Source organism: Macrobrachium rosenbergii, chromosome 50 (assembly GCF_040412425.1).
Source record: "Macrobrachium rosenbergii isolate ZJJX-2024 chromosome 50, ASM4041242v1, whole genome shotgun sequence".
NCBI lineage: Eukaryota > Metazoa > Arthropoda > Malacostraca > Decapoda > Palaemonidae > Macrobrachium > Macrobrachium rosenbergii.
Window position 1 is genome coordinate 38,791,707 of NC_089790.1, and position 20,000 is coordinate 38,811,706.

The following is a 20,000-nucleotide window of genomic DNA, read 5'->3' on the forward strand; positions in this document are numbered from 1 at the left end:
GTGTTACCTACCAACCGTTTTGTATTTCCTTAGGACTTATACCCACCATATACAGTGTATATGCCCTTGTCTCTGTATACCTTTACTTGCTGTGACCATGTCCTGGTAATAAGACGAAAGTACTTAGCATCTCATTGTTTCACTCTTCCTTCGTGGCTATAACTTTGTTCGTACATTCATCACGTGTTTGCCATTTTTCGTGATTTAAAATACTATATATATATATATATATATATATATATATATATATATATATATATATATATATATATATATATATATATATATATATATATATATATATACATACACACACACACACACACACACACACACATATATATATATATATATATATATATATATATATATATATATATATATATATATATATATATATATATATATATATATATATATATATATATATATATATATGAATGTATAAATATATCAAGTACATAATTGGTATTCAGTGACCCAGCAGGTTCTGGTATGTTTTCGTATATTCAGTGATCTCGCAGGTGGCGTGACCATTACATTGGCAAATACCTTTCAGCTTTCGTTCATTCGCATTTTGAAAACTGAGATTTATCATTTTTGTGAACGTTAACCTCGCCCGAAGCAGAGCCTCGAGGCGTGACTGAGATGTGATCGGAAGCCCACATGACATGTGACAGGGTGTGATGATCGTTGACCCATATGGCATTGTGAGTACCGAGTATCTTCCGATATGTCGTCATGGATCTTTCCCAGGCGAAGTGTAAACGTGCCCGGAAGTAAGTGCATGCATGAGTTGGTCATGACGAGTTTTGCTGGAGAGAATATATGTGAGAATTAGATATTGGGGCTTGAGCTGTTGTAGCGCTCAATTTGAGCAGTGCATCTGATTTTCTTTGGAGATGAGTCCTCCAGTTTGCTCAAGTGAGTAATGAGCTCTTATAAGATTGTTCTTTTTATTTTACAGGTCCGAGTGAAATTATGTTTCTTTTTGCTACCTGATTTTACGTTTTTATGCTCATTTTTTTATGTGATTCTTTTATTACCAGTTTACTCATGTCATTTCAATGAACTTTTCTGGTTATCTATGGGATGTTTCTTCCTTCGCAGTGACGAGCCTGTGTGAGCTCATGTCAATGGGCACAGTGCCCTGGGTGGAAGGGAATGAAAGAATGGAGTGATGGTCATGTCAACTAAAGACTCATTTCAACTGTTTTGACGTAACTTGTTCAGTGGTGATATGGTGTGGGAAGATTTGAACTAAAGATTTTAGTTTAGTCCCTGTTAGGTGTGTGAAGATCTCATTTTCTAAGTTCGGGTTTGGACTTTGGAAGTCAGTGTGACTTATTTAACCAATCAGTCCTTTGTTAGATTTTGAAAATAAAGTCTATTTTCGCAACTCGACAGTTAATTCAGTGGCCTTTAGCTGTTTGAGAGAGAGAGAGAGAGAGAGAGAGAGAGAGAGAGAGAGAGAGAGAGAGAGAGAGAGAGAGAGAGAGGAAAAGTGCTTTGCTCGGCTTGAAGAGGTTGGCCAATGCTACCAATGTTTTCTTTGTGTCCTCTTCGAGGTAAGTTGAAGCATTCCGCCCTCTCCGTGGGAGGAAATAAATATATACATTAGTTAAGGGTTAAGGACGACATTCCATCAAAGTTACTCAATAAGGAAGAAAGTATTAACAGGTTCTTCAGAAAGTTGAAGACTGAGGGTGTTCTGGATAAACGTACATAAAATTATAACGATCTATTCGCATGAGGATCTAAGCCTGGAGTGCTCTATGGTCTCCCTAAGGTCCATAAGGAGGGTGTCTCACTCAGACCAAATATGTCAACTATAGGTGCTTTTAATTATCATTTGTCTACGTTTCTCGTTCCTATTTTAGCTCTTGTAACATGTAATCAATAAACAGTTAAAGATTCTTTTGCTTTTGCTAAAGAAATTTGCGATCTAGAACTAGGTAATTGTGTCCTTGTAAGTTTCGATCTTAAATCATTATTTGCTAATATTCATTTAACCGAAACCATTGTTATTATACATCAACAACTTGTTTAACAACTCCAGCAATATACGAGATTTTAATAAACAACAGTTGCACAAATTGCTCACATGAGCTGCGTCTGAATGTTATTTTGTTTAATAAAAATGTGTAAAAAGAAGATGGTGTAGCAATGGTCAACCCTCTCTGCCCTACTTTGGCCAACGCCGTCTTGTCTCGTCACTAAGTTGTTTGCCTAGATAATTGTTCCGGTTCTTTTAAGCCACTGTTCTACCGACAGTATGTGGACGATACATTTTTAATATTTAGATCTGAAGAACGTTTACCCGTTTCTTGATTATTTTAACTCAAAACACCAAAATGTTGAATTTACTTCAGAAGTAGAGAACAATAATACTTTAGCTTTCCTTGCCGTCCTTGCAAGTAAACAAAGTGATAACACTGAAACCAACATTTACAGGACTCAAAACGAAATTTTCCTCATTTATTCATATAGTGTATAAATTTAATTTAGTCTCTACACTTGTAACGCGCGCCTGGAACATTTGTTCAAGTTGCTTTAGTCTTAATTCGGAATTTCAGTTTTTAAAAGAAATGCTTCATAAAAATGGTTTTAATATTGTTTCATAGATACTTTAAAAGTTATTAATGGTTAATGTCAGGATATATTAAAACCTAGGCACATCATTGGTAGCTTGTTTATGTATAAAGATATCGTATCCACCGAACTGCAATCTTATGTTGTTTATAAATACGAGTGTAATTGCTGTAATTCAGTTTACGTGGATAAACAAAGCTCCAAGCACGTGTACGATGGTTTGAACATCTAGGAAGATCTGTTAGAAGAAAGAAGCTTTTAGCTAAATCACATTTAGTGACATACTGGGTCATGCAGAAAATAGTGTTAACCGCTTATGCTTAGACTCATTTTCCATTCTCTCTAGTCGAGTGGCTTCCATGGAGCTGGCAATAGTGGAAGCCTTTATCGAAACCTTCCCTCAGTAACAACGAGAGGTCCACGGAGATGATGAGTCTTTAATTTTTAGTGTGTGTGTGTGTGTGTGTGTATGCCCTCATGTTGCAGTTATTTATTTGTTTTAGTATTGCCTTGTTTCGTTTCCTGTGCTTGTATATTACCAGTTTTTATATAACCTTTTGTATAACATTACTATATTGCAGCAATCGTTTATGATTTAGTGATTTTTCAATTTTTCTTTCTGTAATTTTGCTGTCAGACCTCAAGATGGAGACAGTTACTCCGAAACCGGTAGTCATAACTGCGCAAAGGATGTTGTATGCACAAGTACTGGTTTTAATCTTCTTGTCAGACTCCGCTTGCCATAGGATAAATCAGTTGCCGGTTTCATATACTTATAAATATATATACAGTATAGTACAGCTGTATATATAATTAAATAAAAAATAAGTCTGTTTATGAAGGAATATATTAATAGATATGTACATTAATACATAAGATAGTACACGTATTGTAAGTGACAGTGTTCATTTACTCATACAAATTTTAGGCATTTCTTTGTGTAGATACTACACAAATATATATAAATAAATTTATATGAAAGAAATTGACTTTTAATGCCGTGCCTTTTACAAATATATTGCCTTTCATATAAATGGCGTATTCATTACAATTACAGAAACCCATCACACAAGAATCCGAAATTCTGAAGTATTGTAAAAGAAAAAGAATACCTTAATCAGAGTGACAGACAAATGACGGACATAATTATAAATAATGTTTATGAAAATTTGCGTAAATGTCATCCATCACCTCTTAACCCACCTTCTTTGGGTCCATGTCATCCAAGTGGTTTTGTATGAACTGGACCGATGCATGAAAATCCGCCTGATTGAATTCATACGGGACGTTCCATCCAAGTGACCCGAACTTTCTTCGTTCAAGGACTACGGTGTGCAGAAAGGCCGTGGCATAAAGAAGTCTTGGCCATTGGTGCACATTTGAGTAGTCTAGGAGGTCCTGTGACAATAATGATAATGTCTCATTACATGTGTCATTCTTGAAAAAGCAAGCTCTCCCGCCGTCACCCCCAAACTCTCTCTCTCTCTCTCTCTCTCTCTCTCTCTCTCTCTCTCTCTCTCTCTCTCTCATCAGTAAAACAAAGCACTCCCAACTTATTAAAAAGGAAATGGGGTTCTACATTTCTTGTACATTTCAGAAGTTCTCGCTCGATAATTTTGAGTAATCGGAATTACATATGGAAATTTGTAAGTAAAAAGTGCCGTATCTAATTACCTGGGATAGTTCAGCATAAGTTCTCTTAAGACTTGCTCTGATTCCTTGCGGGGGTTCGTTGGTGAATTTAACGGAAGCCTGTAGAATAAAAAAAAATATATTATTACCTTATTATATCGTTAAAATTTTGTTCGATGACAAAACTAATGAAATAAGTATGGCTAAAATTTTTAGGTAGTTGATCACAGATAGTCTTATCATTTTCATTTATGAATATTCCTTATCAACATTATGAACTGCTTTGAACGATAAAGAAAATATTCTGTAAATGTACTTCAGGTTTCCATTGTAAAACTACTACTACTACTACTACTACTACTACTACTACTACTACTACTACTACTAATAATAATAATAATAATAATAATAATAATAATAATAATAATAATAATAATAATAATAATAACCTGCAAGAGGCCAATTGGAAACTCAGGATGAACTTCTGTTGTGATCCAAAGTCTGAATCCTTTATGAATGTGACTGTAATCGGTGACGGAGTCGAGCACCTCCTGACAGAAGTCCAGACTCAGGTGACAATTCTGGAGCAACAACCATCGTCCAACTACCATCGACTCCGAGAGAAGTCGTCTGGCGTGAGACTCTTGGCCTTGACCCATAGAAAGCGTCTTCATGTCTAAAAGGACGAAAGAGGCACGGTACAGGAAAGGAAGAACATATAGGGAGATCTTACGTTTTAAGAAACGACACAGGAGAGAAACGCCGGACGTCAGATTGTAAAGATAAACACATATGATGAGGAAAGAAAAAATGTGAAAATGACAAATGGAGTAAAATTGCGTGATGGTTTGAAAGATTTTATAAATGAGCTTCTGGTTGAAAGGAATAATGTAAGAATAAGGACGTTTAAGTACAAAAGAATGTACAAATTATGCCATAAAAGCTTGGGATGAATATCTTTGTGTATGAAGCCTTTAATAAATGGTTTCAAGTTCAGCCGAAAATTTTACAATAAATATTCCATTCCTTACGAAACTTGCATCTTCATATAAATGCACTGAACCTTTCATGCATTGGAGCTTACTAATATTTCGTGTCGTTTTCCTTTGAAGAAAGATGGAGGGCTTTCGATGAAAATCGACACGTCGCGGAAGATAGCTCAATTCAGTAGTATTTGATTTGGAAGGCATTGCAAGAGATGTGAAGCATGAAAATGTTTGGAATTTAATTTTATAAAAGTATCAGGCTTATTAATTTCAAAAGATATGGTAAAAATCACAATTAAGAGAGCTCAATTGCGCTCGAGTCCTTTCTCAGTTCATCAGTTCTCTTGAGGGACAACTCCTTCATCTTCAATAGTGGTGTTATTGGCCTATGAGCTAAATTATTCACGAGTACAGAGGCCATACATTTCTTCCATACAAATCATACGAATTCGACTTTGCAAATAAATTTGCATGACTAACCACGGGTGAAAGATTTATTCACTCGTAATAAGGCTTTATATAGCCAATGCTTCTTTTCTAAATAAAGATGGTTTTAATGCTATTCAAACTATTATATATATATATATATATATATATATATATATATATATATATATATATATATATATATATATATATATATATATATATATATATATATATATATATATATATATATATATATATATATATATATATATATATATATATATATATATTAGCATTAAGCTACAAACGTCCTTTAATATCCAATTCACTCTACCTCGGGAATAATATATTTTCATATATGTTACCCGAAGGGAAATTTTTTAGTTGATAATAAGTTCGTCGTCTCGTGGGCTCGAACCACGGAAGACAAGAACTCAGGACTACAGTGACGCGAATTTTAACCACACGGCCAACAAGTGAGGTTTAAGTTGATACCGACTCTCACCTACAAATCCCCGTCGAACTCAGGTATTTGTGATAAAATTTATATATAACTCATATATATATATATATATATATTTGTGATAAAAATATATATATATATATATATATATATATATATATATATATATATATATATATATATATATATATATATATATATATATTATATATATATATATATATATATATATATATATATATATATATATATATATATATATTTATTGTGTGTGTGTGTGTGCGTGTGTGTTTTTGTGCATGAGGTTAATAGGAAAAATGCAAAGAATTTCTCAACAGATTTTCCGTTTACTCCAGTCGAGTTGAGAGACAGTTCCACATTGGCAATGATGTGCACATGAGTCATATCCAAGCTTATAGAATCTCTTAAGGTCCTCTCTTTCTCTGAAAACTGGTTGAAAAAAACATTCCCTGAAAGAACTTCCAAGATTCCTTGATTTTCCTTAAAATTCCTTGACAACCATTTCATATTAGGAAAAAATATAGCACCACGTATACTGACTAATTTAAAGCACTTTTTTAAGACATGTAATTTCACTTAACGGTAGTAACATGAAGGCAACACGTTCTTAAGGATATTTATTCTTTGAAATGGTAACATATGACTTTTCTTGTTTAATTTCAGAATCTTAGCACTGATAATGTCTTTCCTTGTCAATTAGCAGATAATTTTCGGCAATGAAGCTTCAAATTTTAATTTCCATTTCTGTTGCTTCTTTCAGTGTTGGTCCCACCAACGCTGAACTGAAGTTTAGCTAAACTTGCTCTACTTTTTTTCATTATCAATATGGGTCTTGGTTTTGTCATGATGAAATAATGAAGTTTTTGCACACGAAAGATTTACATTGCACACCTTACCAACTGGCACAGCTTTCCCAGCCACAGTTTCTTCCAACATGATCTGAAGGTAGGATTTGCCACTCACGTCTGAAAACTTTTGCGCACATTTGGTTTTTTTCTTAATGGGTTACACTTTTTCATATTGCTCTCTATCACTATCATAATCATTCTCTCACTATTACTGGTCTTATCTGTGGCTAACTGTGGCTTTAGAAGCATTTAGAAGCATTTAGAAAACAGGCCCATTAAAACAATAAAGTTCTCGGCCAATACCGAGATTAATGAAAACATCCGCTTTGCTAAGGAACTAGAGCTAAAGTTCCTTGGGATCATATACATCGACATTTATAAGTCTTCTCTTAACGTAAATGAGATGAATACAAGAAAACCCCTTCCGAAACTCTCTCTCTCTCTCTCTCTCTCTCTATATATATATATATATATATATATATATATATATATATATATATATATATATATATATATATATATATATATATATATATATATATATATATATATATATATATATATATATATATATATTACTTTACTGTATTATGCTTGCTTGTATATAGTCAGTTACAAAGATGGTTGCATTTGCTTTTGAGAGAATTAATATGACTGCGCTTGAATACATTCTACGCCTATTTCTGGTAATGCACCAGATAAAGTTTTTCCATATGCTTCTACCACAATTTAAGGCCAATATATGTGATCTTATAAAAGCACTTACTGAAGGACTGGAGATAATGGAGATAAAGGAAACCCAAGTATCGTTCTTGAGGCCTCCCATTTTTAAAGAGATGATATATGATATAATGCAAAATACTTCAGATTTCGTATTTACAGGTTTGAAATATTGTCCTTTTTGGATGCAAGGATGTTCCTTACATACTCCATAAAACTGATCTAAGAATAAATTGTCGCTTCTTTAGCGATGGTAACTATGATTCAAACCACAGCCTTCGTACAAGCTTTACTTCAATAAGAAATTTTTTGCAGTCTTTAATGTCATTGATTTTATAACTGGTTTGAGTTATAATAGCATACAATGTAAACATGTTCGTTCCGATGAGGTGGAAAACTATGCGAGTGTTCTTGGCAGTAGCAATTTCAGATGACGTTTCAGAAATCCGTGAGAGTATCACTTTTGATGAAAAATATCTCAGCCTGTGTGGCCGTGTGTATTTGTTTCTTTCTTCGCCGGTAGTCAGTTTCATTTGTATCTTAACTCTCCTCCCACTGTTTAGTTTACTTTTTGTTTACATCAACACGTATCCATGTTATTCTTTAACGTAATGCATAGGAATTTGTGTACGTTATTTGTGAGTAATATAACCTTCTTACTATAAAAGCGAATGCAAATATTTTAAAGTAAATTTAGCAATAAAAATGCTGACTAATACCTTGAAGAATATGGTTATCTTTAACTCAACATGTTAGCATTCAGAGCACCGTAGTATGGCAACGAAAAAGTCATTGTTTTCATCAAAGATAAAACAAAGTTTTTACGCCGCAGGCTGAATTACTGTTTACAAAACAGGAGAATATGTAAATTTTATATTTGTAAAAAAAAGCGAGACCAGCCACTATAAAGGTCACTGGTTATTTCGTTATAAGATATATAACTTCCATTACTTTAAGGACGACATTTTGAAGAATTTCTTTTTCTGGCAAAGACTGATATCGAAGTCGTCAGCGTAAATTCATTCTCATTTTTAAACATCAAATGCACAAAACTTTTTTTTATGTCATGAACATGAAGTTCTAGTTCTAACGATTTTGACCTTGAAGGTTTCAGTGTTTCAACAGACATTACATTTGGGATATTTTTTTCATGAACATAGAACCACCACGAGTCAAACCAACCCGGCAGAGAAGGAAATGTTCTGGGAGAATTACAGTAATGTAAGAATTTATTTTTATATAAGTTATTACATTTTGCCCTGTCTATATTTTTAGAAGCCATTGTATAAGATGTTCTAATAACTGCTATTAACCCTTGATAGAAATTAATACCAGCATAAACAAAACGGGAATAATTTTCTTGTGTCCAAAACATCACAAAACTAAAAAAATTAGGAAAACTCCAATATTCAAATGGTAAATATTTCTCTCTCTCTCTCTCTGTCTGTCTGTCTCTCTCTCTCTCTCTCTCTCTCTCTCTCTCTCTCTCTCTCTCTCTCTCTCTCTCTCTCTCTTTGAATGTAGACTCTAACGGAAAGGTAATTCTGAAAGTATACTGACTGCAGTACTCGACGGAATATTACACAAAATGTACTGTAAAACTGAGATTCTCATCCAAGATTTCTTACCTACTTCCTTTATTTTGCCCAATGCTTCAATTTGGGCTGTAGGATCTGCCCCCTGGGACAAGAGGCACACCAGCGGCGTCCTGCTGTCCGATTCTTCCAAAGTTGCCTCCAGATCCAAGATGCTGCTATCTGCAAACTGCTCTCCCAGAGAATCTGTGGCGGTAAAATTTCTAACTTAGAAACCAGTTCTTTTCATATTTGCATCCGCTTTCCTTAACATTTATGCCCGATTTTTAGGTTTCCGTAAGAGTTTAGTTTCATAATGGTATTTAAGTACTTTGCGAGAGTAATTGTAGTTACAGATCTTCGCTGACAGCTAATCGCTGAATGTTGTTTAATGGCTGGACGATAGAGTAAATTTTTCCATAAATAATGGGTATATTATAATAAATATCGTTAAATGTTCCTTTTTAAATGGTATTACCATCATACACTCCCGACTTGATTTTTGTTTGTTTTTATAGATGTACAGGTGAAATAATTAATGCATGTAAGATAGACAAACTGCACACGGAGAGCTTCATGTAGAGTAACAAATTATCTTTACTAGAATATACAAAAATGAAGATAAAGGTAAATTAATACTCCATATCAAATACAGTATTCTGAATCATATTAACTTTTCAAAATTCCACGAAGTTACTGTGTGAAACTAAAACAGATAAACGCCATTAATTAATCGGATGGATGTAGTGCAGCAAAGAACTTCATTAAAACAGAAAATTCCCACCTCTTACAAAACATTCATTTCTCACACTCCATTCAACTGAAATCACCCAGGTACTATTGTTTCAATGTTTGTACATAAAACATGCCATTAGTCATGTCAAAGTCGACATTTCTTGTAGTCGTCTTTATACCTTGTTTTGAATATTTCAAACTCTTTTTTACAATTTGTTATTTAACAAACTAATCCTTATCTAAGACATATCCAATACCAAGTATAATTACCTACGCCCTCACACATTCTTAGTATCTCTCTTTTCAGTGCTTCTACTCTTTTGAATTAAACTTCTTATTGTAATCTGAAGTATGCAATATCTATTTTTCTCGGGATCCATGGTGCCTTTTCTAACGTCATAGTTTAACACATCTGATCATTGCAACTTAAAGCTGTCATTACTGAGTTATTAATGTAATGCCTAGCCTTCTAATTCCTTTCATGGTAATTAATTCATTTATATTTTCATCATGGTTGTTATTTGTCTAATCTCTCAATATTAACAGATATACTGTGGTATCCCTATTATCTTTTTTTCTACTAATTTTACATTAAAACTATTTATGTAGCACTCTGCATTCATGTTTGATGGAAGCTGTAAAAAGGCCTGTATTAGTAGATAATTCATTCTGGCATTGTCCACAATACTACAGATTTCATGAATGTTCAAGCACGGGGTGCAGAGTCTCTTTCAATTAAGGCTGGAAATTATAAGAAAATCATATCTTGCATTCTTACATTTCTTACCAAACACAAAAATCCTATGCCACTTCCCAGATCTCCTTCCAGGGTTTTTCAGGATATTACGGAGCTAAGGGCAGAGCGATCGATCTTTGATCTTCATATTTTGGTTCAGATTTTTACCTCAAAAGGAGCAAGGAAATAATGCAGCAAAAAAAAAAAAAAAAAATTCCTACTTCAGATTATCCGTATGCACAACATTATCCGAGTCATCTCCACTTTTGTAACAATTTCATATTAATGGCCAGTTTCCAAAACAAAAAAAGAGAAATGACAAAATATATACATCCAGAAGGCCAGTATGCTTAGTTTTGCAAAGAGTAATACTAATTTCCTCATGCCTGTCAATTTTTCATTGATTAATGTCACATATAAAAGATATCGACATTAAAAATGACTTTAAATAGAAAATAATTACAGAAAAAAACAAAGTCACAAAGAGAAAATGCCTGAAAAAAAGTAAAAAGATTTTTATGACTCACTTCGGATATATCTCCGAGCCTGTGAAATGGTCCTGTCTGGGCACCACGACCGAATAAGCAGCAACTGTCGGAACATATCTAGGGAACTCGAATATCCGCATGGAAAGTCCTCCTTTGAAGGTAAGTTGACAGAGTTGGAGGTCAAGTTAAGCAATGATTTTGCAGTCATTAGACGCAAAAGCAACATTTAAAGAAACAGTGCATTTCAAAGTTCCATATTGATTTTTAATAATATATATATATATATATATATATATATATATATATATATATATATATATATATATATACATATATATATATATATATATATATATATATATATATATATATATATATATATATATATATATATATATATATATATATATAATGTATGTATATATATACATATATATATGTGTGAGTGTGTGTAAAAACAGTGTACAATTAAGACTAATAATTCTACTCTTTGTTTTTCATGGCTATGGACATTTCCCTCTTCATACATACGAACAATAATAACAATATCCCTTAAATCTTATTTTCATTTTTCAAACAGGCAAAAAACATAGTCTTCTTGTTTGTCATCACAAAATATGAATAATTTTGATGCAAATACCTCTTCAGGTTTGTCTTTTTCAAACCAGGCCTTCCATTCCTTTTCGTTTTCGGAAATTTGATCTAAGATGTTAGTAAACTGTTGCAGTTTACTGAGCTCTACGAGGTTCAGCCAAGTGATGTCCAAAATCCAGCGGAAAGGCTTTGGTAGTACTGTCTTCAGGTCTAATGAAGCTCCTCCCTGGTTCAAAATAAAGTTGTTATACGAGTCTTCATATACATACGTACACTACGTACGCACCTTTTTATCTATCTGTTTGTCTACGTAAAAAAAAAGCTTAAAAACAGTTATGCGTTGAGGACAACAAAACTTAAAGCCTAAAAATTAAAGCTTTATTTGCTAATTCTGACGAAGAAAAAATAAAAAAAAAAATCCCTCATTTTGGGGAGTTAATTTAGTAATCTGAGTAATCTGTTCTCAGCTAGAAAAGTTAGACTGAACACCCAAGCTATTAAGAGAAGTGAGAGGTTCGATTAAACTTTCATTACCACAAATGCTGAAGAATTGGATGGGAAGGGAGTCACGTTAATATTAAGTAGCCGCATCCTAGAGACATGAGTCAGGTGTGTGCGTGGGTTTGGGGTGGGGGGGTGGGGGGTTGGGGGCTCTTGATAATGTAGAATCAGCAAAGTGATGCAAGTTCGGAAATTAATTTGTAACAATGATCAGCTACGAAGTGAATCATGATAAAAAGAAAGGAAGAATGATGTTAATTCAAGATACTGATTGAAAACGAGACGACTTAGAAATAATCCAAACGCAATTAAAGACTCTCAAAGCTGTAAACTACTCGCTCGTAGAAAATCCAGTCAAACAGAAAAGCAAATGTCGATTGATAAACTGAAAGAAAGAATTCAAAATCTTGCAAAGCTGAGGAAAGATGGTGTCAGGAACCTCAAGTGGTTTGTGAAATGGAGTCTAAACACTGTTACTTTTGGGAACAGAAACTCTATAAAGCAAAACTCGTTATCTGTCAGAGAGGGGGAACACACAAGCATCCCTCAATAATCAGTTAAGAACATATCTTAACAAAGGATCTTGCGTTTCTTTGTGTTTGTGTGTGTGTGTGTGACTTGCAGTAATTATTCACAAAATCTCAAAATGAACAACGGCAAGAAAGGAGTAAAGACCCCTAAACGGCTATGACTCCACTGACTTAGAACCGCAGTTTCCCGCAGTTTTTATATAAAAATTAACAACTCAGCATTCCTTTACATTTTCCTTTTCCAAATACATAAAAACGAAGGAATTCTCTTTCTTCAGCCCTCTCTTAATACGCACACGCACTCACACACATTTATATATATATATATATATATATATATATATATATATATATATATATATATATATATATATATATATATATATATATATATATATATAAATATAAATGTGTGTATCAAATATAAGGAGCCCATAAAAACGCCAAAATGTAGAAAGTAAATGCTATATTTCATAGACCAACTGTCTCTCTCTTCAGGCAAGTAATAAATGAGAAACAGTTACAGAAAAGAGGTATTTATACCAGAAGGTCCATAGGTCAGCCGTCACGTCACTCCAGTAGACAATTTCTCTTTAATCTCCTTAATCGCTGGTTGGAGTAAGATTTTATCTATAATATCTGAGTCCCAGGTTCCTTTTGAAATATTCGTAGTATTTCTTTGTATAATCCCGCCATCTGGCTTTTGAACCGACAATTAATGCTATGGATTATATGCGACAAATTCCAGTTTATACAGTCATATATATATATATATATATATATATATATATATATATATATATATATATATATATATATATATATATATATATATATATATATATATGAATGTCTTTTCCTGTAATACCACTGTGTAATATGAATATAAGAAGGCCCATAAAACACTATTTAAACGTTGCAACCATATATTTTGGGCACTTGCTTCTGTGCCCCTATTCACTGGTAGAATATGGACAGATGAAATGTTACAAGGGTATATATTCAAAGAATATATAGGTATGGCATTAAGTCTCCGATGGTATGCGGGTGACCGTTTCCTAAGAAGGAGGAGAATAACCAATTCCCTAGTGGTTTTTGGCCTCATTTACTCCCATTTGGCGACGATTCTGGAGGTCGTGTTTCCTGGGACATCTTCTTCAGGAGCGGTCTGAGGATTAAAGCGTCGATGTCGTCCGATTTCCAATGTCCTCCTGACAAGTTCATATTGTTGGTTTGATTGATGATAGCAGATTCCAGCATCTTTCTTTTGTACAGACAGCTACTTTTGAAAACCAGCTCCGCCCCACTCCAGTTTATGACATGTCCTGTATTTCTGATATGTAGGAAAATCCCCGAACTCTCCGAAGCTTGTTTGTCGAAATTTAGGCCTATCGGACCTGCAAAAACTATACAGCCAGCAAAAGAGCGGAGGGAAAGGATCCTTAAGATTAAGTGCTTAGAGGCTAAAGTCCTACCTGTCGGCTAGCCCCACTATGTCCTTTAAGATCGCAATACCTAACTACTCCCTCATCACGTGATGGGGGTGAAAAGGGGGTTTACATTGTTTCCACCGATCAGGTGAGTGGGGGGAGGTGATTCCTACATTGGTGAAAACTAGCGCTAATTGTTATTCTCTTGTTTGAAATACGCTTGCTTCTCCCTCGCCCGCCATATTCCTCTGCCCCGATAGTCAAATGAAAGAGAAACTGCATTTCAAAAATAATGATGCACTGGCGGCTAAATGAGGGAGGGATAAATCCTTGACAAGTCCCCCCTTTGGAAAGGCCTTCACACCCTTTCGGGTGTGAGGGTCTTAGCTAATTCCTCCCGACTGACAGCTGGTGACCCTACATAAAGTGTACATTGGCACTGCAACAGCTAAAGGAACCTACCTAACTGCTAAGAGGGGTTCTGAATTGGCTAATTTACACACCTAACCTATCTAAGGGTATAGACACTTCTGCTAACTGTCTCTGACGACAGGAGAAACCTACGCCTAGGCAAATGCACATGGTAAACACCTAACCTAACCTACTATCCTACGACTCTGGCACTGAACTAGCTGGCACTAACAAATGGCACGCACTGAATTATGATCGGCAGAACGCTTTACGATTAACCCTTAAGGGACGGCATAATTAATCAATGTGCAGCACCCCAGACTAGGGAAACTTTGAGGTCGGCAAAATAACAAAAAAAAATCACATCAATGGAAAGAGAATGACACGTACATTCACACTGTACAAATAAAAAATTCTAAACAATTTTTCCCTACCTTCCGCGAGAAGTTGAAAATGACTATTTACAACCCCTTGTGGGGCCTCATTTACAAGACAATCATAAATTTTACCAACTTATGTATGTTTTTTCTAATAAATAAGTTTTTTGGATTATGTAAAATTATTATTACTGCTCACACAATATCAAAACAGATAAGAAATAAAAGTAGTAACAAATTTTTTGCATATTTGTTGTAAAATATTCACATAAGTTTACTAGAAGGAAGATTCAGTCACTTTTTTTTTTACTTTTACATGCTTTTTCTAATAATTCTTTGCAATTTTCTTTGTAAAATTATTTTTACAACTGAAATACTATCGTAAAAGACAAAAACAAAAAAAAAACAACAGCAACCCCTTCATATATTTACAAGCAAATTTACAAAAAGACTCATGTGAGAGAGAGGGATGCAGTACTTTCCCCCTTGAAGTCATAAGCATTACTGATACTGGCCTAACTCTCACGTCTGTATAAAAGTTGCCATTAGTGAATTTATAGTATATAGAAGTATTGGCACCTTTGTTTCGAATCATTATTACCATAATAGTGGTGTGTAATTCTGCTTCACACTGAAGCTCAATCCGTCCACCTTCCCAAACCTGTTTTACTTCACACTGAAGCTCAATCCGTCCACTCAGGGTTAACATGCAACAAATGGAAACATGAATAACCTGAAGTGTAAATCACAATGTATGATTAAGTAATGTATCGGTTTGAGTCTGGAGTGGGTTGGAAGGAAGGTTAATTAGGAAAGGGTTAGTGGTTAATGGTTAATACTACTGGATGAGAGGTCACACAGGCTACCTCCTCTGGGCAGGTGCCAGGATCACTGTGTGATGGAAGTGGCACTGTGCCAATGGGCACGAGTGCCAAGAGGAACTTATGGCTCTGATTTGTTAAGTGGATTTCTTCTGCCCCTTCTTCTTCTTCGGGGGCCTCCAGGGTCTGGCTAGGCCATTCCTAGGGGGCGGTGAGGGTACCGACTCTGAAGAACGGCCAGGAGTGCCGTCAGGAGCAGGATCGGGGGCAGCCTCAGGGGCTACGGGCTGGTCTCCTACTTCGGCTGCTGCGACAACCATCGTGGGAATAGAATCAGCGTCTGCGTCCTTGCCAGACAGTTCCTGGTCGACCAGAAAAGAGGTAATGTCCAGGCCTGCCAGAGGGTCATCCTTGGCAGGCGGAAGAGTGTGGGAAGAAGAAACGTCAGGGGTCGGAGGCTCGCACTGAGCGATGATCATGGTTGTGAGGTTTGGTGGATCTCCCGCAGGAGGACCTGGGTCAGGTTCTGGGTCCAGCACTGGCACTAACTCAGGACCAGTGCTCGCAAGTGGCACTGGCAGCGAATTGGTGTCACATAAAGCTGAAGGGGGACCCGCAGGAGCAAGACCCCTCGGTGTCCCTGGCGTGATTTGGGACAGCGATTCCTGTCTCGATGAGAGGGCAGAGCCTCATGGTTCTGTGGAAATGGCTGCTGTGGCTAGCTCGCTGGGACACTTTGACAATCTTTCGGAGTGCCCTCTTACGTTGCAGGTCCTGCAGCGGTAATTGGCGAGATCCCTTTGTGATGAGGGAGTGATTCTTTGGTGGCCGTCCGTTCGCGAGATCTGCGGACTAGGCCTGGAATGTGTTCTTGGTGTATTGCGTACGGTCGCTCTGGGGCAAATGGAAGGTTGGGTTGAGGGTGGCACAGCTGTCACAGAGGTTGAGTCCCACTCAGGAAGTTTTGGCACGGCCTCACTGGCAGAGGCAGTCAGGAAATAGAATGGCGGGGGTCGGCGGCATCCCCAGAGGATGTCTTGTCCTAGCAGGAATTCCACTCCGTGCCTGATAAAGTTCACTACGCCAAGGCAGTGAATTTCGATGCTCCAATCGGTGATCACCCTGAGTTCGACTGTGGGAACAGTCATGGATTGCTGGTCAACCCAGGTTACCGTCCACCTGACTTCCTCATCTATGAAGACACTGGCCGGCACTTTGGCCCGATCGATCAGGCTAATACCCGAGCCAGTGTCGGCTGTAGTCGGTAGGTGCATTGGTGGGCTAGAACCATCCAGAGGGGCTATGGTGACGAACTGTGTCCAGACCTGCTCAGGATGAGACTTTTCTGGTGTCTCAGTCAGAGAGGGTGTTGTACTGATCAGGTTGACCTGCCTGGGAGTGACCACATGTTTTGGGCATGCAGGATACCCGGAGGAAGTGTCCTGAAGCTCCACAGTCTCAGCAGGGGCCCCTGGGATAGGATGATCTTCCGGCAGTGACAGTATGCTGGGAAGATGAAGCAGAATTAGGAGAGGAAGAGGGGTGGTTATTGGTAGGTTGCCGAGGGTTGTTGCCCAGTTGGTTATTGTCCCTGTAGCGGCACTCTGCTTCAGCATGACTGTACTTCTTGCAGATGGTACACATAGGTCTGCTAGGTGGTCCATTCCGTTGGCGATTTGAGCCTGAGAGGTGGCCGGGTGGCATTATTCTGCGTTGCAAGGTGCTGTGGGATGAATTGTAAGTTTCCCAGGCATCAGCCAAGCAGCAGGCTTCCTTGAGGGTGGCTGGCTGCTTGTCACTAAGATACACAGCCAGAGGCCCAGGCACACACTGGAAGAGGTCCTACAGCATGGTCCTGTTGAACACATCCTTGAAGGTGTTGCACCGCAAGGATTCGAACCAGCGGGTCCCAGCCTGAGTCTTGTGACAGGCCCATTCTGTCCAGGACCAGCCGACGTCCTTGGCCATACCTCGGAATTGTTGTCTCCACCTCTCAGGAGTAATTTCATACGCGCTGGCAATGGCCTCACAAACGGCAGCCATGTCTCCTCATTGATCTCTTTCCAATGCTCAGTGGGTGGCCTTAGCCTTACCGTCCAGGTGCTTGGTGAGCAATAAGGCCCTCTCAGCCGGGCAGACATCATAGGTCTCGAAGAGGAATTCAATCTCTTTGAGCCATTGTTCCAGCTCATCTTCTGTCCAGTTACCAACGAGGTCACTGACTGTCACTAGGGAGGTATTTAGTGCAGATGGGGTGGGGCTGGACGCTTGTTGGGCTGCTAGAGCTTCTGCGTTTTCCTTCTTGGCTCTCTCCAACTCAAGCTCCTTGTCCAAGAGCGCCAGCTCGCTTTCTTTGAGGGCTAGTTCATGCCGTTTTATCCTTTCTTCTTCTTCTTTTCTCCTCTGCTCAGTTTCTTGCTGTCTTCTCCACTCTTCTCTTTCTTCTTCTTCTCTACGCCGTTCGGCTTCGTGCTGTCGCTGTGCTTCTTCATACTTGCACTATTCAGCAATCTGCTCCTTTACAAACTTTTGAAGGGCCTGGCCTACAAGGCCGTCCTCCTTCCCTATATCTCTGAAATATTGGTGCTCCTCAGTTGACATGTTGCTGATGGGGAAGGGGTGCTAAGTAGATTAACTGGGTGTTCCTGGAGGAAAGGGTTTGTGATGATGAGGAAGTATCTTTTAGATTATTGGCACTTCAGTGAGTGGCACCTTTAGATGAGGTGGCACTGTGGGTGAGTGTACCGTGCGAAGGTCACACTAGGGGAAAGCGTTCCTGAAGGAAGTCTGAGTCCTTATGGGCAGATACACTAGTAATTGAAGTTTATCCTGAAGGTATATTATCCCTTATGGGTGGAAACGCTGGTTGTATGGCACTCGGTTTCTTCAATACAGGTGCAGTGTTTTATAAGAGGTTAATTTGGTTGGGGGGCACTGTGGTGCCGGCGAGCTCTGTGGAGCAATGCAAAATGTCAGTGCCTGAAATGGTGTGAAGGTGAGTGGTACTCGGCCTGAGCAGAAGGTAAGTAAGGAGTAAAAGGTAAATGAGAGTCTCCAGCAGAAGGGAAGAGAAAAGGAAAGTGAAAGAAGTGCTTCAGTGATTGGGTGTTTAGCAGTGCCGCAGATTAGTGGCACTGTGAGAAATGGAAATTGGATGTGACACAAGTGGGTGGCTAGTTATAAGAACTAGAGATCGCTGCCTAACATGAGGACAGGTAGGATATGATGAGTGCACTCAATATGCAGGTTTTAGCACTTGCAGTATAAGCAAGTCTGGAATAAGATATACCCAACTCATGCACTACTGTTGAACAATGCGTAATTAGATAGATGCACATGCGCTCTATAGCGTATGAGAAATGATCTGGGCTGAAGCACGAAAAGGAAAAGCAGGTATGTGATATTATTCGCTCAACACAAGTGCTTATCAATTTCACGCACACGTATATGATAAAAATTTTAATGAGTAATGAATTTGGAAGGTTACGTGGGCTTTGTGTTAAAGAAAATTCTTTGTATTTAGCTTTTTATGATTCGTGGGTTGTTTTCCAAACTCGTAAATGAAATGGTGCCGATCCCGTGTTAAGATGAAAGGATAAGCGAGGGAGAAAAAAAAATCTCTCTCTCTCTCTCTCTCTCTCTCTCTCTCTCTCTCTCTCTCTCTCTCTCTCTCTCTCTCTCTCTCTTGGTGAGCGTTGTGTAATGGAACGTACTTGTTATGAATTTTAAAGTCACTTTACTTTATGTTTATGGGCAAATAAATTTGGTATGCAAAATTACGTTAAGTTACTTTTATTCTGCACTGAACTTTTAGTATTTATGTAATTTTTTACTCTCACTCTCGTCATGATACGTGATATGGTAAGCAAAGGGTTTTCAAATTGTTTCAAAGATTATTCACGGTTTACGTTACGGCACAGAGGGAGGGAGGTTCGTTCCGTGAACGAACGTTGTGGAACTGCATTGCTTGTGGAAAACAGCTGACTGGTCGTCATGCGACAGAGAACGGGGAAGTGGAATTGGATGGAAACTATGAACACACTCTACTTTCTTCAATAAATTCAGGTTTTGAATGAAAAGATGAGTAGTTTAAAGTTAAACATGAACAATGT

The 20,000-nt window shown here is 37.2% G+C and overlaps 1 protein-coding gene across 1 annotated transcript in view; it reads right to left on the reverse strand.

Annotated features, from left to right (window-relative positions):
* Positions 1-20,000, reverse strand: part of LOC136832859 (dynein axonemal heavy chain 5-like) — a 401,416-nt gene that overhangs the window by 69,323 nt on the left and 312,093 nt on the right. Inside the window, 6 exon segments of the mRNA XM_067094521.1 lie at positions 3,796-3,990; positions 4,267-4,344; positions 4,674-4,900; positions 9,320-9,472; positions 11,264-11,375; positions 11,865-12,044. Coding sequence (XP_066950622.1) covers positions 3,796-3,990; positions 4,267-4,344; positions 4,674-4,900; positions 9,320-9,472; positions 11,264-11,375; positions 11,865-12,044 — 945 coding nt within the window.